This window comes from Cygnus atratus, chromosome 2 (assembly GCF_013377495.2).
Source record: "Cygnus atratus isolate AKBS03 ecotype Queensland, Australia chromosome 2, CAtr_DNAZoo_HiC_assembly, whole genome shotgun sequence".
NCBI classification, from domain to species: domain Eukaryota; kingdom Metazoa; phylum Chordata; class Aves; order Anseriformes; family Anatidae; genus Cygnus; species Cygnus atratus.
The window spans coordinates 145,842,487-145,868,074 of NC_066363.1; the positions used below are offsets into that span (position 1 = coordinate 145,842,487).

General features: G+C 39.9%; 1 protein-coding gene across 1 annotated transcript in view; it reads right to left on the reverse strand.

Moving 5' to 3' along the window:
• Positions 1–25,588, reverse strand: part of EIF3H (eukaryotic translation initiation factor 3 subunit H) — an 85,463-nt gene that overhangs the window by 52,212 nt on the left and 7,663 nt on the right. The window contains exon 2 of the mRNA XM_035556275.2: positions 11,021–11,177. Coding sequence (XP_035412168.1) covers positions 11,021–11,177 — 157 coding nt within the window. The remainder of the gene's footprint in view (positions 1–11,020; positions 11,178–25,588) is intronic.

The following is a 25,588-nucleotide window of genomic DNA, read 5'->3' on the forward strand; positions in this document are numbered from 1 at the left end:
TGATTAGAATGATTATCCTAAAGCATCAGATATTACTTTATCAGTAGATAAATCCGAAGTACAGAGCAATGCAAACCACTAAAAATCAAGATTTCTGCACAAAAAAACATGGTGGGAAGCTCTATTTCCATTTACCTGGGGAAGTCAAATTGCAAGTACCTTTCAGGAATTTTGCCAGTCTTTCAGCTGGTCACTTTTCCTGTTTCACTGACATTAAACCCAAAACACAGAAGCCTTCCATAACCTCCCCCCCAAACAACTCAGCTTTGCGTTGCCCATCTCACTATTTGTCTTGCGCGTGCAAGTTGGAGGAATATTACATGCACCTCTTCAGAAGTCAAATGCCTCGCAGCTGAGTGCAATTCTGGCTTCATGCAAATGTAAGATTAGATCTCAGTTACAGCACAAAGATCTCCGAACCAGCTTTCCTTCTAAATCAAAGGCACTGAACTGGCACAATATAACAGGTTATCAAGAACCCTAAAATCCCGAAGTTCAGTGTCTGTTCTGTCTCCCTACCTTACCCCTCTAATTTCTCTCCTGCATAAACGCAGGCTATAAAAGCTCCAAGATATATCAGGAGTTACTTATTTGTATATATATACACACACAGACTGAATGAAGAGAGCATTCAAATCTGTTGCTTTATTTCCACATTAAGATTTACTTTGTTTCTGTAAGACTTCCACTTGCAAACCAAACACACACACACACAGTAAATATCTCTCTGTTAGGTGCCTAATACGGCCAGGGAAACCATTTTGATTATTCTGCGCCCGTTTATGCATTGTCCTCCAAAACAATAAGATAGAACAGCAAGAAACTAGCAATTAAGAGAGTCTGAATGCACATCGGGAATCACTAAAATCCACACCAGCCAAGTCAGGAACAATATGACTGATGAATAGGCCATATTATATTAGGATTGTTAGCAAGTGTTAAAAAATTATCCTTAGCAGATGTCCCTTATGACCTAAATATATCACACAAAGAACATGCCTTTTTTTTTTCCCCTAAAAAAAAGTTTTAACAAATCTTTCCATTTCTATTATTGAATAAAGCTCCACAGTGCTGCATGTCGGCTATAAATATCTGCACTGAGGATATCATACTAGACCTACAAAAACGTACAAGTATTTTACTGAAGAGTAAACAATCTATTTTAATGTGGATTTTTCTACTGCATGAATTTATGCTGAACTCAGGCATGTAATCCAATAAAAGAAATCAAACTGTGTATTCAGCAAACACTGAAACAAAAGACAAGCTGCATACTATAGAAACTTCTCAACCAATACACCACAAACCAAAATAAAGCAAATGTCTTTATGTTTGATGGGCAGGAACAATCTTATCTCTAATAAGGATAATTTTGTACGTACAGCTGATGAGAAGTTATATACATTTAACATTAACTATTACATCTGCAGCTATGCACCCCCAGGTCATTCTCAGTACAGTTTTTAAAGTTTTTACTTCCCCGATTTTGCCATTATAAAGATTCTGCATATTGACTCACCAGACTACAGCAAAAAGATTTGCTCATTTGAGCTCTTCCAGTTTCCTCCACATATTTTTGATTGCACCACTGGATTTAATAGAATTTATTAATCACAAATAATGATAAAATATAAATCTATGCTCTGAGGATTTTTCTCCTTTCTATCAAAGGCTGATATTTCTCTACGAAATCATTTACATTTAGTAATCTTTGAATCGATTTCTTTTCAAGTCCAGTGCGTCAGCAGGTTTCCTGTTAGGAAGACGGATTTCAACCAAGTCTATTGCTCAAGGATTCAATTCAAGATTTGGTACTGAACCTTGGGCCAGTAACACGTCTTAGTCTATTAATAAAATAAATACAAACACTATACACAAAAAAAAGGCATGACTTGTGTTTAATGCAGTTTATACCTTGACAACATATGATTGCTGTTTTTTTCTAGAAAAGAATAACACTACTTAATTTTTCTAGATTATGCAGTTGTGGAAAATCCATAAAACATTATTAACCAAGAAAGAACAACTCTTCTGATGCCATTTCCTACTCACTAAAACATCCTTGCTGATCTTTAAAAAATTATGATAACTCTGTTGCAATGCAAGATAAAAAGTATATTCCTCAGAGAAAAAAAGTTATAGAATAATGAAATGCATATAAAAAGCTACTATTCTGACAGCCCCCAAACTGGAGGGATTCACGTTGTTTCTGTTCACACCTGAGTGCTGTTCCCAGCCTCACCATTTGGCAACCTCTCAGCACCCGCGGGGTTCAAAGCACAGCCACCCACTGTCACCCGCCAGCCCCTGAGAGCAGGAGAGGGAAGCATCGCTGCGTGCACTCCTACCTGCCTGGAGGGACCGCTGCCAGTTTAAGCTGTTGCAAGAAGCAACTCTCAGATCAAAAAAAAAAAAAAAAGTTTCATGCAAAAGTTACATGCAATTTTTGCAAGAAATTCGCTGTTCAATGTGTTTTTCCAATTTTTTGTATTATGCAAATTACGTCCCAAACAACACTCTTGTTTTCAGGAGAAAGCATCTATTTTAGGTAGTAACTTAAGAACATCAGCACTAGTGCCTGGCCACAAAACAGAAAATGCATCTGATTGTGAAGATACCTAAAAAAAAAAAATCTTTTGTTTTATATTTACTACTAATAATTATTTCAACCCATTTTCATTATTTTTTAACCAAGATTTCTTGCCTTGAATGGTTGCTCAAAAGAACTATCTGTATTTCCTTTATTTTAACTCTTGGAATAAGAACCTGGCACGTGGGGTTTGTGCCATTTGCTGTGCTTTTCTTCAGCTCCCTCAAGTTTATTACAGCATTCTTTGGGGAAGGAAACGGCTAAATACTTGCATTAGCAGAAAAGGAAAGGGGAGGGGGGAATGGAAAGAGGCAAGAAGGTGTTAAAAGATCATTCTCTTCCTTTTGGTCCAGACACACTGGGAGAAGTGTTACCAAAAGAACAAATGAGCTGAGAGTCAAAATAACCAGTCAAAGGCACATGGGAACACAGAGACCGTGAAAAAAAATCAATCTCTTAAGAAAGGACCAAAACAAACCATGCACAAAGTAGATATAGAGCAATCCAGGCAGTCAAACTGAATGGAAATTTCCACTCCTGGAGCGCGTTGTCTAAGACCAAAGATTCATAATCACAGATGAAGCAGAAAGTTTTACCACAATGGACACCGCTGTCTTCACATAGTCTGGGTGTCCTTCCAGATGAATCTCTGTTTCCACCAAACAAACACGTAGCCTAAAACTGCTGCTTTCCTAACTTTTCGGCACCCAGGAAGGCGCCTACCTCTGCTTGATAGTTGAATACAAGGTGGTCTGCCAGGATGTCTATACATTCTAGCAACTGCCTGAAAAAAATCTTCTCCTAAAAAACAAATGGCTATATCCAGACTTCTTTTTCATGGTACAGCAAAATTCAAATGCTTGGTAAGAAAAAAAAAAAAAAAACTAGCAAGTTTCACCTTTGCCATATGTTTGGAGTAATATTGTTTCATAAATGGATCTGTACTAAAGCAACTACAAGAATTAGCCGGGACTCTGCTTTCAGTAGAAACTAACACAGTAGATATCCTTTACCACAGTATTTCAACAAATTAATGATAAAATATAAACATGAGGTCATTTGTATCTGGGTGATCTGAAGTTTGGAAGAATATATGATGTTTTCATATTAAGTTTGTATATACACAAAACTGAACAACTAATACATTAAATGAATTTGTAAAAATCAAATAACCTTCAGACTCTTTGTAATTCACCAAAAAGGAGTTGAAAAAACCTTCTGAATACTCAGGGAAAATAACCTGTACATTTTTTCTCTCCCAACAAACAAGGAGCATAAGGCTGAATATTTTCATATGACTAACATAAAATTCATAAACTAATACCTGAAATTAAAAATATATATATATTAAAAATCTAAATATACTTTTCTTATTTGCTTATACTCTTCTGTACAATTTGATTTCTTTAGTCAGAGTTGAGCCTATTAGCAAGAAAAATCAAATTCAGATTAAGTTATTTGCAGTATTTTACCTAAATTGAAGAGAATAAGAAAGAGAAATTGGGCTTTCATATTGCTGACTACATCAAAATTACTGTATTCCTGCAAGTGTTGAAGCTATATGAAATATCTGTCTAGCAAACTAAACAATTGTATATGGTGACTATAAATAAAGAACACAGTTAAGAGCAAACAAAGCATGAAGAAAAATCTTTTGACTTCAAGTTCAAAACTTGCATGTAGAGAGATACTTGAACGCAGAATTTAGGTGGATACAAATCTTCCAGCTCATTTTAGTGCTGCTAAAAGACAGCTGCCTGCAGCAAGCTACTAACAAATTATTCGCTTAAAAGAGATGCTTCTCTAACCTCCTTTTTAGGACTACCAAATGAGCATTCGAAAGCATAATTTTCAGTAAGTTTCAGTGTAACTACAAGCAGCTAGAAGTTTTTTAGGGGTGGTAATAATATCCACCGCGTATGTGGCTTGCAGAAATCAAACAAACTGACTGAAGCTGTCAGGATGTCGGCAGCCGAAAGGTTTGCATGTTTAAACTCACTCAAGAAAAAGTGTCACGCAGTATGTTTGTGTAAAATCAGATAAAGGATAGCACGGCACGTCTGTGTTTAAAGGCAAAATTGCACTGCCTCCTTTTGCAGGGAGATCTTAATGGAAGCGGATTGAAACATAATTTTAACATCTGTTGCTTTAAAGAGCGAAATGATTTCTGTGTTTTGATACAAAGTTAGATGTTGAACAGAAGGATTTATGTGCTGCTGAAGTATAAAACAGTTTAAAAGAATCAATTTGCAGCCCCAGAAGGGCGACGAACACAGCGTTTCGGGGAGCAAGCCCCAGAACGGCCCCGTCTCAGGGAACGCAGCCCCAGCAGCGGGGAAGGCGGCGGAGGCCCCGGGGGGCGACCGCTCTCCTCAGCGGGCACCTCCGCGGGGCGCACGGGAAAGGGAAAGGAAGGGAAGGGGGGGAAGGGAAAGGAGGGGAAGGAAAAGGGAGAGAAAGGAGGGGAAGGGAAGAGAAGGGAAGGGAAGGGGCGGCCGCCCCGCTGCAGCCTCTTCGGCCGCGGCCCCGACACGAGGCGGGCTCGCAGCGCCCCCTGGCGGCGGCTCCCCTCAGGCAGGAAGCGTGCAACAACACCGGCCCCTCGTCCGTCAAGCGGCCCTCCACCTTCTGTCATAATCGCCTCAGCTCCTCACTAATCCTCACCAATCCTCACCAAGCCCACAAACCACTTCATGGTTCTGTACATCCAAATAATAAAGAAAAAAATTCTAACTTGCAGTTCAACATCCTTTTTACATAGAGCACAAACTGAACGTTCATAAATGCATGTGCAAACCTGTTGTGCCTTTGCCAGCTCTTAGTAACTGAAAATTCAATGTTTACCTGGTGTAGCTTTCTCCACAAAATACTATTGGTACTTACAGAAAAATATGGTTGAAGAATTGAGGTAAACAGACAAACAGAACCAGAACAAATGTTGTGATTTAGGAGCTTTGGGGTCATCTGTCCTGACTCTAGTAAAATAACATTTAAATTTCATATATTCAGTCATGGATTTCTGTTTTTTATAATCGTTCTCTTTTCTTATAATAAAAGGAAAAATATGAATGACCCTTTCTATTTTGGCCAACTGTTATACCTACATGCAGAAATTTTGTCTGCTAAGTTATACCTGCCTACTCAGAACAGCTATGGCATGTTCAAGTTCGGTCCTGCCAATAAGGACAGACACAAGACAAAAAGTCAGTCCACAACGATATTTTCTTTGAGTAATACTATTAGATTTAAAATGGGAATAACCAGAAGTTGTTTTCACAAATAAAACTGACAAAATCTAGCCTTGACTGAAGCCTTTACAGAAAGGATCAACACAGCTAGCTGGCTATGACTTAACGACATGAGGAGTTTTACAGGATTAGTTGCAAAAGAAATCATCCTTCACATCACCCATCAGGTCCCTATAGGTATATACGTACTGTTTGGGAGATTCTGGCTTGACAATATGGAGGTTTCAAGCAGCTTAGCAGTTCATACTACCTCTTCAACTGTACTCACAAAACTGTTTGTGGAGCTACACTATTAACTGAGTAAAAAATACAACCTTAGAAAATTGTAGCCTTTTTTTTGTTAAGACAGTTTTTAAAAACCTGGGCCAGTCCACCGAACACCACCATATCTGCACACTGACAGAGTACTCTGGAAAGTGTAAGAACTCTCACAGCTTTCATCTTGAAGTCCCTATAGTATCAAACCACGGGCTTAACTTCAAGAAATAAAACATCAAACACAAGTCCTCCAACAAGGCAGGAAGGACCTTAATACAGAGAACACTTAATTCAGTCTCACCATAGTAGGCAACAATTCAGAAGCACCCATTCAGTCCATCATTTTATCTTAAATTAGCTTTTCTAAAGCCATGTTTCTTTTAGCTATGTAAAGTCCTCTGCTTCCACAAGGATCACGTTATTGCAGGTCACTGCGCTGGCAACACTGGAGATAAGGCTCAGCAGTATAAACTGCTGATACCATTGTCTGATTAAAAACCCTGAAAAAAACTCTGTATGGGAGATACACGTTTCTCTATATGCAACTGTATTCATTTGAGGCTAAATAAAAGCCATAAAAAGGAAATAGTGCAACATTTCCACAAAACACTCACTATATTATTTTTAGTTGTTACAGAGTGATGATACAACTAAATACAACCTACAGCACAGACCAGATAAATACAAGTATCAGAATCTTTACATACTTCTACTATGAAAACTGACAAACAAAATTAGCCTTCTCAGGTAAGGATGTAATCATGGGAGTGGAGAAGGCATTACCTTTTCATCTATGGCATTTCACAAGGACTATGATGAAAACCTTGTATAGTTATAAAATGAGAAAAAATTTATAACCTTCTAGAACTTTTTTGATTTATAATTACACAACTGTCTCGAAGTTGCTATTGGCACAATTACCATAGCACTTCCTTTAAAAGTTAAGATAAATTAAGGTAGTAAAATGTATCAGGTTGAAATAAAATCTGTTTCAAACTACCTTATCAAAATAATGTCTAAAAATTTATAGTGAATTACAAGATGTATGCTACATCATTTTCCTGTTCAATGCTATTCATTAAGTAGCTCTTCTTCCTGTTTAAAGAAAATTTATACTCCTTGCATGAAAAGCAAGAGTTAATAACATTGACTGAACATAACATGCCCCTTAGAGACACAATTTGTAGTCAAGAATAGTATGTATTTTCTTCCTAAGAAATAAATCTCTCATGCATTACACCTTTTGTGTAGACCTTAACTGAAAGAAAAGCAGAACTTCACTCAGACAAAAGCTTTCAAGTGCCCTAAAGTGAAAGTAGTTCTCAGAAAACTAAAGAATCACAAAGACGTGCTTGGGTACTGCATCATTTCACTGAAGTGCTTTCACCAAAAATTAGAGCAGCAATCTGATGTTCTCTAAACAGTTGAATCAGGGAGGGGGAAATCACACAAACGTATGTATCTTTTCAAGCTTAAGAGATCTCTGTTTTGAGAAATCATTTCAATACCTGTGAGCATTTAAGCACGTTAGGAATCAGCAAAAAATTATTTGAAAGTAAATGGCTGAACAGGAGTCTAGAGTACAGCCCCAAAATACGAAAAACTTTGTGCTGAAGCATATTTTGCTGAGGACTCAACAACATAGAACAGTTCTGCAATTTTCCTCCATTAGTTCACACATCATCAACTGAACTTCACATACAGCTTTCTAACACAGGTTGTTGGGCTGAAAGTCTCACTGAAAAATAGTATGCTACAGCAGGCCATTGTAAGTGTTTAAGACTTCCCTGACAGAAAAATCTAGCAAAAAAAATTATACTTTGTAAAAAAGAATCTCAGGAAGATGACACTACAAGAGAAACTTTCTACGATGAGAAATACCTGTGGATTCATAAGTGTTAGACAACCCTTCCATATTTATAATAAGAAATAAAGCCAAAAAAAAAACCCTCTCCTGTTTTCTGCAGTTTCCAGAATCAGTCCAAGCTGCTCTGCAGAATCTTCTTACACCAAAAGTGGTTGTTTTGTTGTTTTTTTTAAATCCAAAATTTCATTTTTGAAGCAATTTTGTTGAGGCAAATAGTCAAAACTTAGTATCAGCTCAGGTATTAGCCATAAAAGACAAAATGGCACCATTTTTGAAAAACATATTTGAAGAAATAGATTTCTAACTGTTGTTAGTAACAGCCATCTTCTTCCAACTGATTCTTAAATATTTTATATTTAAGTACCTATTTCAAGTTTAAGTTAAGGGCATTTTCTTAGCACCCTCATAAATGTGCTTTATATTAGGTTTCCTCAGTTTAAAAAACAAATCATTAGCTTTAATGTCTCTTGCCAAATACTCAACAATTTGTTTGCTCAAGTATCACCCTCTCGTGTGCAAGGTTCATACTCCTAACAATGATCACCTCAAGACCAAAAGGTAAATGAGTATTTTTCAGGTGATACATTCCTAGAGCTCCTGCAGAATGACACAGAAGAAAAATTTTGATGCATTAATTCAGTTCTCACCATAGAAGATTAGGAGTTTGCCAACACATACCTGCACCCTCATTGCTCCTCCTGCAGGAGGTCAGCTGGGGTAACACGGCCCTTCAACCTATGCTACAGTCCCTGCATTAATACAAGATCAAGTACGGCTGAAGACTGCCAAGACATGTGTTTCTCAGGCCCAGAAACATATGCTCAATAGGATTGTTTCTATTCCAATATCTTAGATAAAGGAAAAGAGAAAACTCAGAAGATACACTAAGCAAGAGGGAAGGGCAATATAACATTATTCAGACTGGAGAGAATAAAAAGTTGAGCACCTTCCTGGGTGATGGGGCACTTAAGTGCAGTGATTCTTCTTCTTTCTCTTGGTATCTCTGGCCCTAAATTTGTGCAGACATATAAAGCCTGTCGTGGCACTGACTTAACTTACAAGTCTTGAGGGGAGGGAGGTGCTTGTTTGGTTTGGATTTGAACATCCTGAAGTTAAAGGTTCTGGCAGATAACAAGAGATTTTCCTGCTAGGAAATTTGCACCTTAAAAAAAGAATCTTTTGATCTGGCAGGATGCTTGAATAAGAAAACATAGCTTCAGGGAAAACAAACAAGGCATATTTACAAAACATCACTGTTTTTCCACATTGGCAAGACAGAAGACAACTATATTGAGGCTAAAAAGGAACCAAATGCTCAACTGGTTACCTCAAGAACCATTTTCTTTTGGTTTTCATCTTCCCCAGCCTCTACTACGTGGGCCAAAGCGCTGAACAGGCCCTAAGTAAAGGGAATGCAGATTGAACAACAGTGATGGTAAGGTCTATTTAAGTATTTTACCAACTAGGCAGAGAACTTCTCTGTACCCTTATAGGGTTCAGCACAGGCAAGCCCCACGGATGTGGCTGCAAATTCCCTACCGCTGTCAGACACATGTATCAGCATTACTGCGATAGCTGCATTTCCTATGCTGGCTCGAGTCTGCTTTTCTTCCCTGTGCCTGTAGCATGGGAACAGAGGTCTGCCAAGCTAAGGCATCCAGGTGAGGGAAGCTCCATGAGCACTGCCTTTTGCACTTTACTTTATGCCAGGATCATTGCCTACTTATACGATCATAGAATCACTTAGGTCGGAAAAGACCTCCAAGATCATCAAGTCCTACTTGTTGAGAAGAGAAAGACTGGTAATGAGAGTCACTTTTTTTTTTTTCCAACGGCTGAACCTTGCATGCAAGATCACAGGCAGTTTCCAGTATGGCAGTCATCTTATGGTGAGATTAATCCATCTCAGAAACTAATTATTTTACTCCTTGCTCATCTATCAGCTACACGGAAACAATTCAGCCTTTTCTTTTCCTTCAGGAAAAAAACTGAAGCACAGTCTGCAATTAAAAATTTAGCTTACTATAGCTCTTCAAAGACTTGGAGAAGAGAGAAATAATCTTTAAAACATCTTTTAGGCTTTAATATAGTTCTGACTCTTGCAACATATTACTCTAGAACAATTAATATTTCCTTGTTCTGTTATTCTTGAAGTTGTGAGTTGTACAATCTCACAACAAAAGCAATATACAGCTAACAAACCTTACCAAGCTGCAGGTTTTAAAACAATCTTTGTTTTAAAGGTAGAGTCTCAGATTCTTTTGAAATAAGATATTAATTTAATAATATATAATCTTATTACAAGCAAGAAAAAGCAGTTTATACTTAAAAATTAAGTAATCTTGCTCAAACTGAATTACCAAAATTAGATAGAATCAAGCTTCCAACCACAACTACTTTTGATTATATTGCCTCTTTAGTTACTCTTGAAGTCAAACTGTCTAAGCTCTAACAAAGAAGCATTTCTACTTAGTATCATTAGATATGCACACACAAAGATTAGAATTGTAAGCCTCTGAAATTTACTTTATAAATTTTATATCATTCTCTGTCAAGTCAACTATATCAACTTACTTTGACAATAAGAAAACATTGCTGGGCCAGCAGGGAAACACTGAGCCAGATGTAAACCACTGATGCTACTTCTAGGTCACTTGGAGAAGCAAAAATCACACAGATTTTAACCAGTGCTTCTTAAACTTACCAAACCCTGCTCTCCAGGCTTTCAGTGAGTACTTAATACATACAAATAAATCCATAAACACGCAGATATTTCCATAAAAAGATGTAAAGCCTGAAAATTCTATACTGGAAACTAATGTGATTTCCTGTGTGACAGTCTTACCCTAAAATTTGTGTGTGTGTATATAATACAGTAGCACTATCAATTTCCTGATACTGCAGCTGGACATGTAGGATGGGATTTGAAATTTATATCTCAAGTCAGACAAAAACACTGATCGCATACAAGCTTCTAGTTGCTGAAGAAAAAGAAATTGTTATTTTGCACATGTGAATTTTTTTTTACCTCAAGTTTTGCAAAACTGTAACCATTACCTTCATCAAAGTCTGCATCATCTTCTGTATGCTGAGGAAAAGGGAAGCAATTTGTGATTTCAAGTCTGTCATCCACCACAAGACCCAGCAGCACTCCCTGGACCACTTCGTTCCCCTGTCCTTCTTCCTGGTAATGTTTAATGATCTTTAACACAACCTAAAAACACAAAGACAAGAAAATCATAATATGTAACCATTTTTTCCACCAACAATTTTTAAATTCCAAATAGAAAGTCTTAAGTGTTGCGTAAATTGGAGCTGCATACCAAGTAAGCTACTGGCTAAAATAGCAGCAACTTCAATACAGGTTAAAGAACAGCCATTCTAAAATTACAGAGGAATTTAAAAGACCATTAAATGAACAGTCAAAATGCAGTTCTAAACCAATTTTCTGAAACACCTTCTAAAATGAAATATTGATTTTTGGGGGGGTTGAACTTTACTTTCTTGCTGTATCTGTTAAAAGCTGCTTGCAGGGGCAATAAGCTCCCTCCTGAGGGAAACACTGCACAAGAAACACCACCAAAACACCTTGATATTAATTATGTAGAAACTGGTAGGAAATTTTTAAAAGGCAGAAAATGCATGTTTTCAAATTACATCTTATTGCAATTTTACTTCAGATGCTCAAGTAATTTGTATTTGGTAAACTGTGCATTTTATAGGATATTTAATAATGAATGATAAAAGAAAATAGGAACACAAATTACTTATATTTTTAATAAAGTATTTCTCACTTCCTTCCCTAAATTTGAACTCGAATGATTCCCAGGAGATGATACTGTAAATTGGACCAGTATGAACAATCATCACTCCAAAACAGTCACTTGCTAGAAATGCTTTACATGAGTAAAATTTTGTTTAACAAGAACTAGAACAAGATAAGATACACTAACCACAAAAAACGGACTTGAAAAACAAACTTATACTTGGTCCAGCACAAGTGGATTTTATTTCATTATATCCTAATCCATCCAAGCAAAACACACCAGAAAATGTCTGATGACCACATTGTTGTTATACTACTGCTATAATGTCCATTGGTAAACCCCCTCATATAATGGGCTTCAGCTCAATCAATTTGAGAACAGATTTCGTGCAAATAGCGGTATTTACTGATGGGGAGAGTTCATATTTACTTATCAGGAATATATATTTGTCCCTATATATTTTTCCCAAGCTTTTTACTTAGTTGTTTAGCATAACTACATCACAATTTTAAGAACACCCTTAATGAACTAGAGCACCACGGTATGGGTTAAATGGAAGATCAAAAGTGATTAGAAAAAATCCTTTACAAATAGATTTCCTTCTTGGGGCAAAATTGGAAGTGAAATAGAATTTAAAAACGCTGAAAAAAAGAGCAGCAAACAAGAGCTAAATTATCTCAACCTACCAAATGCCTTCTATCACTGAGCTGACATATTAAAAATACTCAACTTGTACTTAGTATAGATTAGCTAAGAAACCTTAGCTAACCAAATACCTTATATTTGCCACAAGCTCCGTCTTCCACGGTCAAGGAATCCATAACAAAATATAATCCATAACTAGACTATTAATTAATTACAACATAGCATGCTCTCTATTTACTGAATAACTATTTTCAATATCTTTATAACCCTGTAAGCTTCATGTTTTCCACTGATTTTCTCTTCATTCATTCTCGAGTTTTCTGTGCGCATTGACTGGCCCCATTACTATAATTCCTGTTTTCCCACTGATTCTGCTCCAGAAGCATTATATGATGTCAATTTTATCACAGCATTTCTGATAATAATTGCTCACAGAAAGCAGCAGCAAATTAAAAGCGTGTGGGCTGTCACCGAGTATCAATGATTTTTCAGGAAGATAAAACCAGGCATTCAAACGCTAACCAAGTGCTCCCATACACAATAAAGCTGTTACCTAAGTCAGCAGTTTTCCATCTTCAACCTGAAGACCACAGCAGAGATACAGACCCCAATTTAGGCTCATCCAGGCAGATACAGACCCCAAATTAGGCTCACTTACAGGGTTGTTTTCTAAAGGAGTCTACGAAAGGTAGCAAAAAAGTAGCTCATGAGCTCACTTCTCTGGATTTCACACCCGTTAACAAGCTGCAGAAGTTACAGTTTATGACTGCCCTGGAAAACACATTAGCTACTGAAATCATTTATGAAACGATAAATGATCGTGAAGTCTGAGAAATGCACCCGATGACACATCATCCTTGTTTTCATTTTGCTCTTTGTTCTGGAGAGTTTCAGTTAGCACATAACACACAAGCCTTTAGTAGAGCATGCTCTTAAACTTGGATTGAAAAACCTGCCATTAAAATACTACCATATGACCGATGTGGAAACATGCACTGAAATGTTTCAGTCATAAGAACAGCCCTCCAAATGCAAAGTTTGCTAACCCAGAGCTGATCACTGTACAAGCAGCAATGCCACGATCTGACTGCACAAACAAATGCCTCAAACTGAGTCAACCTCAAAGAATGCTAACTCGTACCTAGATATTTCCCAAAAAGATGTTATGCTTATAAAGCATCAGAACAGAAACAGAACGGTTTGACTGGTCTGAAAAGAAGTGCGCTAAGTAATACAACACACTGAACTACAAATCAGTTCTTCCAAATGACACAAATATCCCAAAGAAGTCCAAGTGAACACCAGTATCAGCCATCACTCATCCAATGCTGAGTCACTTTCCAAATACTATTTATATATATTCATCCAGTAAGACACGCTGCCTCTTTGTACAATCTGTTTTAAATACCCTTAGACACACCACTGCTTTGCCACGGCCACATGAAACGAACAGCAACCAAGCCACATCTCTTACTGTCACTGCATCGCAGCTACAGTACGTGCAGGGCCAACCAGGAACGGCTACGTACTCAAGTAAAAAACACATCAATTACTTTGACTTATTATGAAAATACATATATTTTAAAAATTCAACTGATACCTCTGAACATGCAAGTCAATCACGTGCACAACTCAGCAAATGCAATTAGCATGTAAGAAATATTTAGGCATACACTGGCTCTTTAGAAGAGGTTATACAAGTAACTACTAAATAATATTCCAAAGTCCTCCCTGCCTTATAAAGTTAGTCTTCAAAAATACCAAAGCAACTCAATCACTTGGAGCAGCCAACTTGACAGATTTTAAGCCATTAATCCTTAATTAACCAAAGAAACATGCTTGCAATTCAGCAGCGCTTCTAATCTTCAAAGCACTGCTCAACCATTAAAAATGAAGTCATACAACAGAAAAAAACCTCTGAACCTATTAAAACACTTAAAGACGCATATTTTAGCTGTATGATGCCAAATTTTAACTTTGGATATAATCCGATAACACAGCTGTTAATTTCAGAAGTTTGTATCTTAATACAGAAATTACTATAACACGAACTGTCAACCAAAACATCTTAAACTCTTGTGGAGATCCTAGGAACCTTCAGTTGTAATGACAAATATGCTAAGATGCCCATCTTTGTATTTCCCCAAAAAGAGAAAACACCAAATCAAAGTGCTGAAGGTCGATACATGGATTCGATGTGGCAACTTTCAGATTCCCAATACCTCTGCCGTGCTTTGCCTTACAAATACACAACAAGAGATAGGACTATAGGAAATGGCCTCGAGTTGCACCAGGGGAGGGTTAGGTTGGATATTAGGACAAATTTCTTCACTGAAAGGGTTGTGAGGCACTGGAACAGGCTGCCCAGGGAATTAGCTGGGTTACCATCCTTGGAGATCTTCAAAAGACGTGTGGATGCGGTGCTGAAGGACATGGTTTAGTGGTAGACCTGGCAGCGCTAGGTTAACAGTTGGACTTGGTGATCATAAAATCATTAGGGTTGAAAAAGACCTCCAAGATCATCTGGTCCAACCATTATCCTACTACCAATGTCACCCACTAAACCACATCCCTAAGCACCATTTTATGAAATCAATCAAAACAGAGCTTCTGGACACATGATGAAACAAGCTGATTTACATTCTTAAATCAAATATTTAAACCTTCTTGAGTGCTTAACAGTGTTTCCCACCCAAGAAAGCTTTATCAGCACAACCACTAGCACCAGTTACCAGTATCTGGGAAGGGGATGGCAAGAGAGTGTAAATAACAATTTATTACTTAGCTGTTTTCAAATCAACCACAACTGAGGTGGTCATCAAGTACAGATGGTCCCACAACACGTCAATCCTCTCAACATTTAACACTAGGGAAACTGCAATCAGCATTTAGCCTGGCAAAAAAGAGCCGTGCAAGGTTTTATTGCTAATAGTGGCTGAGTTACTTCGAATGCATTCTATCACAGTCCTGCAGCCTTCCCCATGGTAATTCTTAAACCTCAAACCACAGACCTTTACACTTAAACAGTACAAAAGAGGAATGGCAATTTGACTTAAACTCCTAGTCTAGAAAAATTCAAGAGAGCAAAAATATCAAGGTATTTTTGTAAATGGATAGGTCTGAACTAACAAAACTAACAACTCATGCAGTTGAGTTTCAACTGTCCTAAACTCAAAGATGTTTGTGATGCTGTGAAGCTAAAATTTAGACACCTACCTAACACCTGTTAAATGAATTTATAACACCTCTGGAAAAGAGTTAATTGATGTGTTAAATAATGTCCAAATGGAGACATACCAAGTTGTACGTACCCCTAGCTTCGTGGCCCTGCCTGCTTTTTCTGTACACACCACACCAAAAGCAAATCCACAATCCGTGTTTTGCTGAAACCAATTAGCTACTCAGAAATTAAGTTTAATTAAGCAGTTCTGAAAGTCCTCAGGTAAGCACGGAATGACATTGTCTTTAACAAAGACCTGGAGGGTTCAGGGGGTGGGTATAAAGAGAAAACTAGAGGAAGATACAGTGAAACACGGGCAGCATTATCATTTTTGAAGAGCTCCATGAGGCTTTTACCCAGGCTATGTGAGCGCTTATCCTACACTTACAAAATACAAGTTCTGGAAGGTGACCAAGCTGAAACTTGCCTTGAGCTGATTAGTCTCCTGGCTGTAGCACTGCTTGATAAGACAGTAACAAAGTCTCACAACTTTCCTGCCAGGAGAAAAACTTCGAAGAAATTAAGTATACCACTGCAATGGCTAAAAGTTAAAAAAAAATACATGTCTAACACACATACTACCCTCCTCTGGATGGTTAAGGTGACAGATCTTTACGTGCATACACCAAAAACTAACTTAATCTGTGCAGTCCACACAGACTTTTCCTAGAAGGCATGGACACACCATGTCAAAAGCACGACTCAACAGGTTGATGTCCTGACCTTTTAGTTGCTGTACATGAACCTTCACAACATGAGGTTGCTGCTACAAAGTACTGCCATCTCAAGGTGAGATGAAACTAAATTTTCCACATAATAATGTTGAAAAATATGTTAATTTGTATTGACAATCAAACCTTGAATTCACTTAAGTGCATATTCTAGACCATTTGTAGAGTTTTTGATTATTTTTTTTAATTATCTTATTCTATAGTGCAGATTTTTTCAGCATTTCCAACATGAAACATTGGAAACCACCCACTCCGCCATCTTAATGTTGGAATAAAAAGCTCCTACAACAGTTAGACCACAATTTTAACTCAGAAGAAGCAAAAAATAAAATGAAAATTATCTGAATAGACCGTACAAAATCTAAGACCAAAAGGACAAGACTTAGCAGACCTGAAAACCAAGGTAGCTTTAAAACAAAATTATTTCTGAATTGCTGTTCAGCAACAAGTTCAGATATAATGAGATCAACCCTCGCTGTTCTGTACAGTGAAGCATAATAGCTGTCCTTTGGATCGAAGGACTCAAAAAGCCCACATTTTACCCTTATCTTAACTGACTAAAGCCTTAATACCAACATTTACAAAGCCTTTGAAAATGCAATTCTTGGAATTGTCAACTTGCATTTTCTGTCGCTCAGCAGCTAATAAATACCAGATGTTAAAGCCTCATTTCTGAACTTGACAGAAACTTGGTGCTTGAAACCAGTAATTCCACAGGAGGCAGAGCAAAGCCATGCGTGCCATTTCAAACCATCGCAGTCAGGTGCAAATATCAAAATCTCCTTTTTGATGTGAGACTGGAAGTTTCCTGGAGCTGAGCCTGAATTCAGCTGCTACAAACAATGCGTGCTGATCAGAGGCGGCACTCAAGCAGAGGATACCGTGTGTGTTTTCATACTAAAATTATGAATCACAGAACTCTGTAGGTTTTGCCTCACACAGGTCCTCAGCGCCAAGTCATCTGATGGGAAACTGGCTGGAAAAATACTGGATCTTGAACTGTAGGTTTTGAAAAAATACCTTAAATGTTCCTGTACCGTTTGAATATTTCTGGGTACTAGGAAATGTATGAAGAGTATCCAAAACTTTTTATTCCCTGGGCGCATTGTTACAGCGGTTGGTACCACATCACCTGCTTAGTTTATAAACCTCAAGATCTCAGAAGATTTAACTACAGAAGGGCATCAGTAGTCTTCAAAAAGGAGTACACCTTCGGAATAATCCACACATTGGGCCGAAGAAAACTACCTAAATCATAATGGATTATTGATTTGACATCAGTTATTCTGAGTCACTTCTGCTTCGTTTATGAACCATAGCACCATGGAATTATAGGGCACCCGAGGAATCTAGATGACTTTCCGTATCATCTCCTGCCTCATATAGCGCTTTAAGCCTCTAACAACACTTTCCTGTGGGTTTGTTTGCTGTGGGGTTTGTTTTCACTTGTTTGTTTTTCTTTTATTTCTCCCTCAACAGGAGAAAAAAGGCAATTACATCCATACACAGCATTAAGTGAGAACAATATACCTTGCCCCTTTCTCAGTAAGTGGCTGAATCAAAGCACAACCCAAAGGCAGTGGCAGTTCAAGGACATTATCACTCCTTCCTCTGCATTAACTGGTTATGTGAACTTCTTGGGGCATAGATGGAAAATTGTATCTTATTTACCCTGAAGCTCAGTCTAGAAAAAGTAGGCATTCTGTGTTTTGTTTTTTTTTCACTTTCTGTACATGCTGTAAGGAGTTTGTGCCACTGTAGTGGGTTTACGTGGCAAAGTTTTGGTAGCAGGGGGCCATAGGGGTGGCTTCTGTGAGAAGGATCTAGAAGCTGCCCCATGTTAGGTAAGGGCCCCACTGCTGACCAGAGCTGAGCCAGTAAGTGATGTTGTTTTGTGCCTCTGTGAGAGCATTTTTAAGACAGGGAAAAAAAACGCTGAGCCACACAGCAGCTGGGAGAGTGAGAGGAGTGAGGAACAGCCTTGCAGGTGCCAAGGTCAGTGAAGAAGGAGGGGGAGAGGTGCTCCAGGCGCCGGAGCAGAAGTCCCCTGCGGCCTGTGGTGAGGACCATGGTGAAGCAGGCTGTCCCCCTGCAGCCCATGGAGTACCACGGTGGAGCAGGTGGACCTGCACCGATGGAGGCTGCGGCCCGTGGAAGACCCCTGCCGGAGCAGATTCCGGGCCGGACCTGCAGCCTGTGGAGAGGAGCCCACGCAGGAGCAGGTGACCTGGCAGGAGCTGCTGCCCGTGGGGGATCCAGGTTGGAGCAGTTCGCTCCTGAGGGATGGACCCCGTGGTACGGACCCATATCTGGAGCAGTTCTTGAAGAGGTGCTGCCTGTGGAAAGCCCACGCCGGATCAGTTGAGCAAGGACTGCATCCCGTGGGAGGGACCCCACAGCACAGGGGACGAGAGTGACCAAGAAGGAGCAGCGGAGAAGCAGTGCTATAGACTGACCATAACCCCCATTCCCCCGCGCCACTCAGGGGGGAGGAGGTGGAAGAGGGTGGTTGGAGGGGAAGGTGCTTTTGGTTTCTTTCCTTTGTTTCTCACTTCTCTAGCTTGTTAGTAATAGGCAATAAATCTTACTATCTCCCTATGCTGAGTCTGTTTTGGCCATCATGATAATTACTGTGCGATCTCCTTGTCCTTATCTCAACCCTTGAGCCCTTTTCATCGTATTTTCTCCCCGTTCCTCTTTGAGGAGGGGGAGTGAGAGCGCGGTTGTGGTGGAGCTCGGCCGCCCACCTGAGTAAAACCGCCACAGCCACAGATTAAATACCTCTCAGCAACACATTGCACTAGGTCAGGCTGGGATGTTAACTTTCCCAGCAGCAGCCCATACGGTGCTGTGCTCTGCACTTGTAGCTAGAACAGCAGTGGTATCACACCAGGGTTGTCTCTGCTGCTGAGCAGTGCTGGCACCGCATCAGGACTCCCTCCTCCAGCCCCCCCAGAGCCAGCAGGCTGGGGGTGGGCAAGAGGTGGGGAGGGGACATCGCCAGGGCAGCTGACCTAACCCAACCAAAGGGATATTCCATGCCATGTGGTGTCACGCTCAACAATAAAAGGTGGGAACAGGGAAAGAGAGAGGAGGCTCTCGTTATGAAACCGTCTGTCCTCCCAAACAACTGCTGTGTGTATTAAGGCCCTGCTTCAGGGACGAACATCACTCGTTGATAGGAAGTAGAGAATTATATTTTTGGGTTTCCACATGACCTTTGCTTGTTTTCTCCCTCTTCCTTTCCCATTTAAATAAATTATCCTTATCTCAACCCATGAGACTTTTTTTTTTTATTATTATTATTTCCACCATACTTTCTTCTCCTCTTCTTTGTCAGAGGAGGGGCAGTGAGAGGTCAGCTGTGGTGGAGTTCAGCTGCCCAGCTGGGCAAAACCAGCACACACATTCACTGAAGACCACAAGGTTCAACTACTACCAGGCAATGCCCCAAATAAAACACCTAATAAGCATCCCCTCTTATAGTTGTTTTATTTCTCCATTTAGCAGGAACTAATTCCAAACTGCTGCAGTACGGGAGCTCAGGAACTTCCCTGCAAGCAAGAGGGGAAACGCACCCCAACAAAACCAGGTCTTCCTCTACAGCAGGTACAGCCTGCCTGCACCTTCCTACCTCCAGCCTTCCGAAGGTGGTGGCCACACAGAGCAAGTCAGGCTCACTGCAGGCACTGCCAGGTGAACTGACACCCACTTACTGGCAGCACACCCACCCGCTGCTCACACGTGTTAGCTTCTCATTCAGTTACTCACTCTTCAGAAACTGTGGGGATTTAAGACTACACAGCCTATAAAAAAAAGCTGCTTCGAATTATAAAAATAAGTGATTCTATTCAAAACCAGACGTATAACATGAAACAAAACGTTAGTTAGCATCTAGAAGTAAATCTGGCAAATATCTAAAACGTAAAATGAAAAAAAAATTGCTACTGACATAAACAGGTAGGTGGAATTTGGCTTGAAGAACTGAAATAGTACAGACACAAAGTCTGCTTCTGTACAAATACAACATGAGAAGGGGAGATCGCTGGGTAGAGGCTTGTCAGTTTGTCATATGATGTGGCTTTTTTCAGCTCTCTCAGGAACTTGAGTCAATCAGCTAATGTCTTGTAGGCACCACAAAAGAGCTGTTTAAGTCATTCACTTAGGTGCAAGTGAGCTGCTTGTTCCTGCAAGGGGAGGAAGTTAAACTGCAACACGCCAAATGAGACAGTCATTAGACAGTGGAGAAAATAATAGTATAGTATTATCTACTATAATAGTAGAAACACAAAAATACCAAATGTAAATCAAGGCATCTTTTAATTAATAGACCGGCCTCTTCCTGACTTTTTTGTCCCACCACATTTTCATTTATCTTTTTTGACTGCACAATGGTGCGGGTTAACGACCATCCCCGTGCTTATGCACAGGCCATTAGTATACTTTAATTATTGCCTCAACATCAGTAAAAATGCACCATTACATCTGTGCATTCAAACTCTCCATTGCCCTGTTCACACGCTAGTGTAAGGCGTTTCTCTGCAATGCAAAGTTTCATAACAAATTTCACAGTACATGGATCCAGCCTCATTTCCATGGAAACCACCGGGGCCACGGGCCCTGCAGAATAACTTTCTTGTAGAAACATTTCTCTAACACAGCCCCAGGATTTCAATCGTGCGAGCCGCAGGGCATTAGATGTTATTACCACGCTGTTAGGAGGCAGCGAGAGGGCTGTAATAAGATAAACGGCCCAAATCCTACTAGTTACAAGTGGGACAGAGCGTTTCACCAGCACTACTTAGTGCATTATTTCTCCTATTTCACAAGATTCGCAGGGCTCTAATCTTTCGAAAGCTGAAAATTTAGCATTTTAGGTAACTTTTCTAAACTGCCACCACGGTTTAGACTCATTATTTTTAATGAATTCAATACACAACCCTCATTTTTAGGGTGAGAGCTGATGAACACGCTCCTGTAGAGCGCACACAGAAATAGTAAAGGCAGGCACAGTTTCAAGGCTTTCTACTTGATACACCAGAGCCTTACGCTTATATTTCACCATACAAGCAATACGTATATATTCTGTGTATTAGTAAACTGCCATTGTTGAATTATTAGAGTGTTTATTGAACTAGCAGTGCATTTGCAAGCAGGTTTACTCTTAAGCATCAACTTCCAGCAGTTTCCCATTAAAAGATTTAAAGATGACAGCCACAAGCAGCAGCAGCCAATTTTATTAATCAATATTTTCAATCAAACTGTGCAAAACTATTATGATTTTGAAGCTGAAGAGAAACTGCAAGAAAGTCACCCTTACCTATTTGGCCTTCAAAAACTAGTGGAATAGGGCAGAGCATGCTGGTTTTCACCACCAAATGATCCTTTGCAAAGTCCTTCATAACCTGCTCAACGCAACTGGAATACACGTACTGTTTGATAGTGTCTTAAAACACATGACCTCCACGTGCATTCAACAGATGTTTTCAAGTAGCCAGTAAAATCCCTACTGGACATGACTTGTATGACAATTTAATCATTTATAACCTTTTGTGCGACGTACTTTCCACATCCAAGCACTTACCCTTTTGGGCAAATGCTTGGTTATGTACTAAAGGACTGAGATAAAAAAAGACTGTCCTAGTAACAGGTAGCACAATCCTGAGAACAGAGACTGGACTGGGTCTCAGCTTTCCCGCGGACTTAAAACACAGAAGTGCAGGAGGAAAAAAGCCACCAAGAGTGAGCTATTGTTGGTAACCTTCAGCTTCCCCATCATTCAGAGAGCCTTGCTTTTGTACCTCCATCTGAATAAGGATGTGTGAAAACCACTTCCAAAGGAGCTCATTTCTAATAATAGCTAACATTATTAATATTAGCAGTGAGATTAAACACCATTCTCATTTTCTCACCAGGAGAACCTACGGATAAGGTAGTATGGCCTTTTGTATTATCCCCAAACTGTGATATGATAGCTGAAGTAAACACTGTATGCCACCTTAAAATAATTTTAAAAGCTTTAAGACTGCCGATTTTCAGCATCAATAATGTAACAAAAAAATAATTGAGTGCTAAGTGCTCAGAACTCAGCCCTATGTTAACAAAGCAGGTTGCTTGTTGTCCTCAGATCTGCACATATAAAGAATACTGACAGAAAGCAACTTATACCTCCTGAACACCAAACAGGCACTTGCTTAACACAAAAAAAAAAAATGTGTGTCTATTACATACCACACAGATACAGGGCTCCCTGGAACAGGAAGGATGTACAGCAAGCAGACAGCAAAGCAGGACATAATGTTTAAGCAGAACAAGAGCAGAAATTGACAAGCCTTATCTGCTCAAAGCAACTTCCCAACCCTCCTTTTCCAGTAAAGGATCAAATATTTATAACAGAAAATTAGCCTGTTATTGCATACACATGGCAAAATTCAGGTGCATCTTCAATCTCCAGTGAACAACAAGTCTTTCTTTATTAACTTTAGATTTAGCCATAAAAATGAATAAAATGCTTATCTGAAACAAGCATACACACACAAGTGATTCGAGAGTTTTCCTACGCTTATTCCTAAATAATCTTGTGCATGCATGTTACACAAGACATTATCAAGGTTAAATAACTTCTATTGTCTTTGTTTTGCATTCTTGATTTTGGATTATTGAATAATCCTACAAGATACTCACAAGACAACTACACAAGCATGAAATTTTCCAATTACACAAATATATTTACTTTCCATTAAGACAATACCATGTAACATGCAGTAACAATTGAACTGCTAAGCACTGTTGTTAAAGCAGATACGACGTCTGTAATCTTAACACTTCCTGAAGATTTTAAAAAAGCAGCATGCTCAAACTGTGCCATCATTGAGAAGACATTTTGAGCATGCATGTAAACAAGGAAAAATAATATGCACAGGAATCATATCTAAAAAACATCTGTGGCAAAGAAAGATTAATAGGAAAGAAGCCAGCAACAATAAATTGAAAATACATTATCTTTTTTCAAAGACCAGAAAAACAAAATGACTTTTTCCTCTTCTTCCAAGATCTCTCAAAGTCTGTACGATTTGTTTAAAGGGTAGAAGAAAAAATGCTATTACATAATAAGGCATAAAAGGCGTTCATTTTATACATACCACAAAAGGCCTTTCAGCATCTCTATCTGCTGCCAATGGCCTGCTGGATCTTAGATGTTACCCTGAACTATACAACGCTGCATGACAACTGCAAAGATCTCATTTTATTACAATAAAATGAAAACCAAAGGAACATGTTTAACAATACTTCAGTGTGCAAGAGGGCAACGTACTGCCTCAGCAATAAACCCAGCTACTGTCTCCTCTCCAGTCTTAGGCGTCTCAGTCAAAACTAACACCTAAAATAAGACACAAAGGTAACGCTTACTAGCTCTTTTGTTCCTGATGTAACATTCCAATCATTAAAACACAGTGAATTATTTGAAAGGTATTTGGTGGCAATATTCTCCTTAATATTAAAACAGCCCACCAGGTACCAAAAGAGCACATTACACTGTTTTCACGAGCTATGCATACACAAGTACAAGGCAAGAGAGGAGACTGATACGCACATAGCAGGAACAGCAAATAACAAGGAGTTTGTAAATGACAGTAGCACAGAGGGCAACATATTATTTCTCCTTGCACACAGGGAAAAAAAGGCTGTTTTGAAATTATATTTTCCCTTCAAGTCTGAAGCCTAACACTGCTCAACACATTTAAACCACCTCCACGTTTAGATTAACTCCTTTTGTCAGCACACTAGTTTCACAGTGTGAAGTGATACCAGATGTTTTAGTTCTGAATGCCTCACTAGAGTATACTTACCGTGACATTTAGGAGATGCTGAGTGCTCCAATGCGTTCTTACAAATCATTTAAAGTTCGTGCTTTGTTAGCAAGTATACCTGTTACCCATTGAGAAGAGACACTGAAATTTTAATCCTCAAACCACCTCAATATAGGTGCTTTAGCCATTTTTAATTAAGAAATCTCAAAGAGGATAGTCTCTATATTTAGGAGTGAGACTGATAGCAAGAGCAACAGTTTAGAATAAATAGAAGTCTCTTCCACGCTAGAAGAAACCACTCAGACCAAGGACTGGAGGAACGCTAGGTTAGCTAAACAACAACAACAAAAAAGGTTGTTTGTTTTAAATAGAAACATGCCAACATAAAAAGGGGAATAAAGAACACACATAATATTCTTGGCACACTTCATTCAACTCTCTACCACTTTGATTTATACGGCTGTTACTGTGGTAACGGACAAAGCTAGCTATTGTGGTTTCACACTGGTAGGCAGCCAAGCACCACGCAGCCGCTCTCTCACTCCCCCTCCTCAGAAGGACGGTGAGAAAATACAATGAAAAAACTCATGGGCTGGGACAGGAGATCACTCACCAATTACCATCATGGCCAAAACAGACTCAGCATAAGGGAGATTAATTTGATTTATTGCCAATTAATAACAGACTAGAGCAGGGAAAATTAAAAGCAGACTAAAAACACCTTCCCCCTTGCCCCCCATTCATCATCTTCTACCTCCCCCTCAGTGGTGCAAGGGAATGGGGGCTGCGGTCAGTCCCTGATGCTTCGTCTCCTCCGCGCCCTCACGGTCCCTCTCTGCCCCTGCTCCCCGGGGGGTCCCTCCCACGGGATGCCGTCCTTCCCGAACTGAGCCTGCGGGGGCTGCCCACAGGCAGCAGCTCTTCAACAACTGCTCCCACACGGCTCCGTACCACGGGGTCCATCCCCCAGGAGCAAACTGCTCCAGCACGGGTCCCCCACGGGCGGCAGCTCCCCCCAGACCCCCTGCTCCTGCGTGGGCTCCTCTCCACGGGCTGCAGCTCCGGCCCGGGGCCTGCTCCTGCGGGGGCTCTCCATGGGCCGCAGCCTCCTCCAGGCCACATCCACCTGCTCCACCGGGGGCTCCTCCACGGGCTGCAGCGTGGAGATCTGCTCCGTGTGGGACCCATGGGCTGCAGGAGGACAGCCTGCTCCACCAGGGGCCTCTCCACAGGCCGCAGGGGAACTGCGGCTGCATGCCTGGAGCACCTCCTGCCCTCCTGCTGCACTCACCTCGGGGGCTGCAGGGCTGCTTTTCACTCCTCGCTCTCCCAGCTGCGCAACCACAGCAGTTTTTTTCCCGTTCTTCAATCTGCTGTCCCAGAGGCACAAACAACATCACTTACTGACTTGGCTCTGGCCAGCAGCAGGTCCTGTTGCAGCTGGCTCTGCT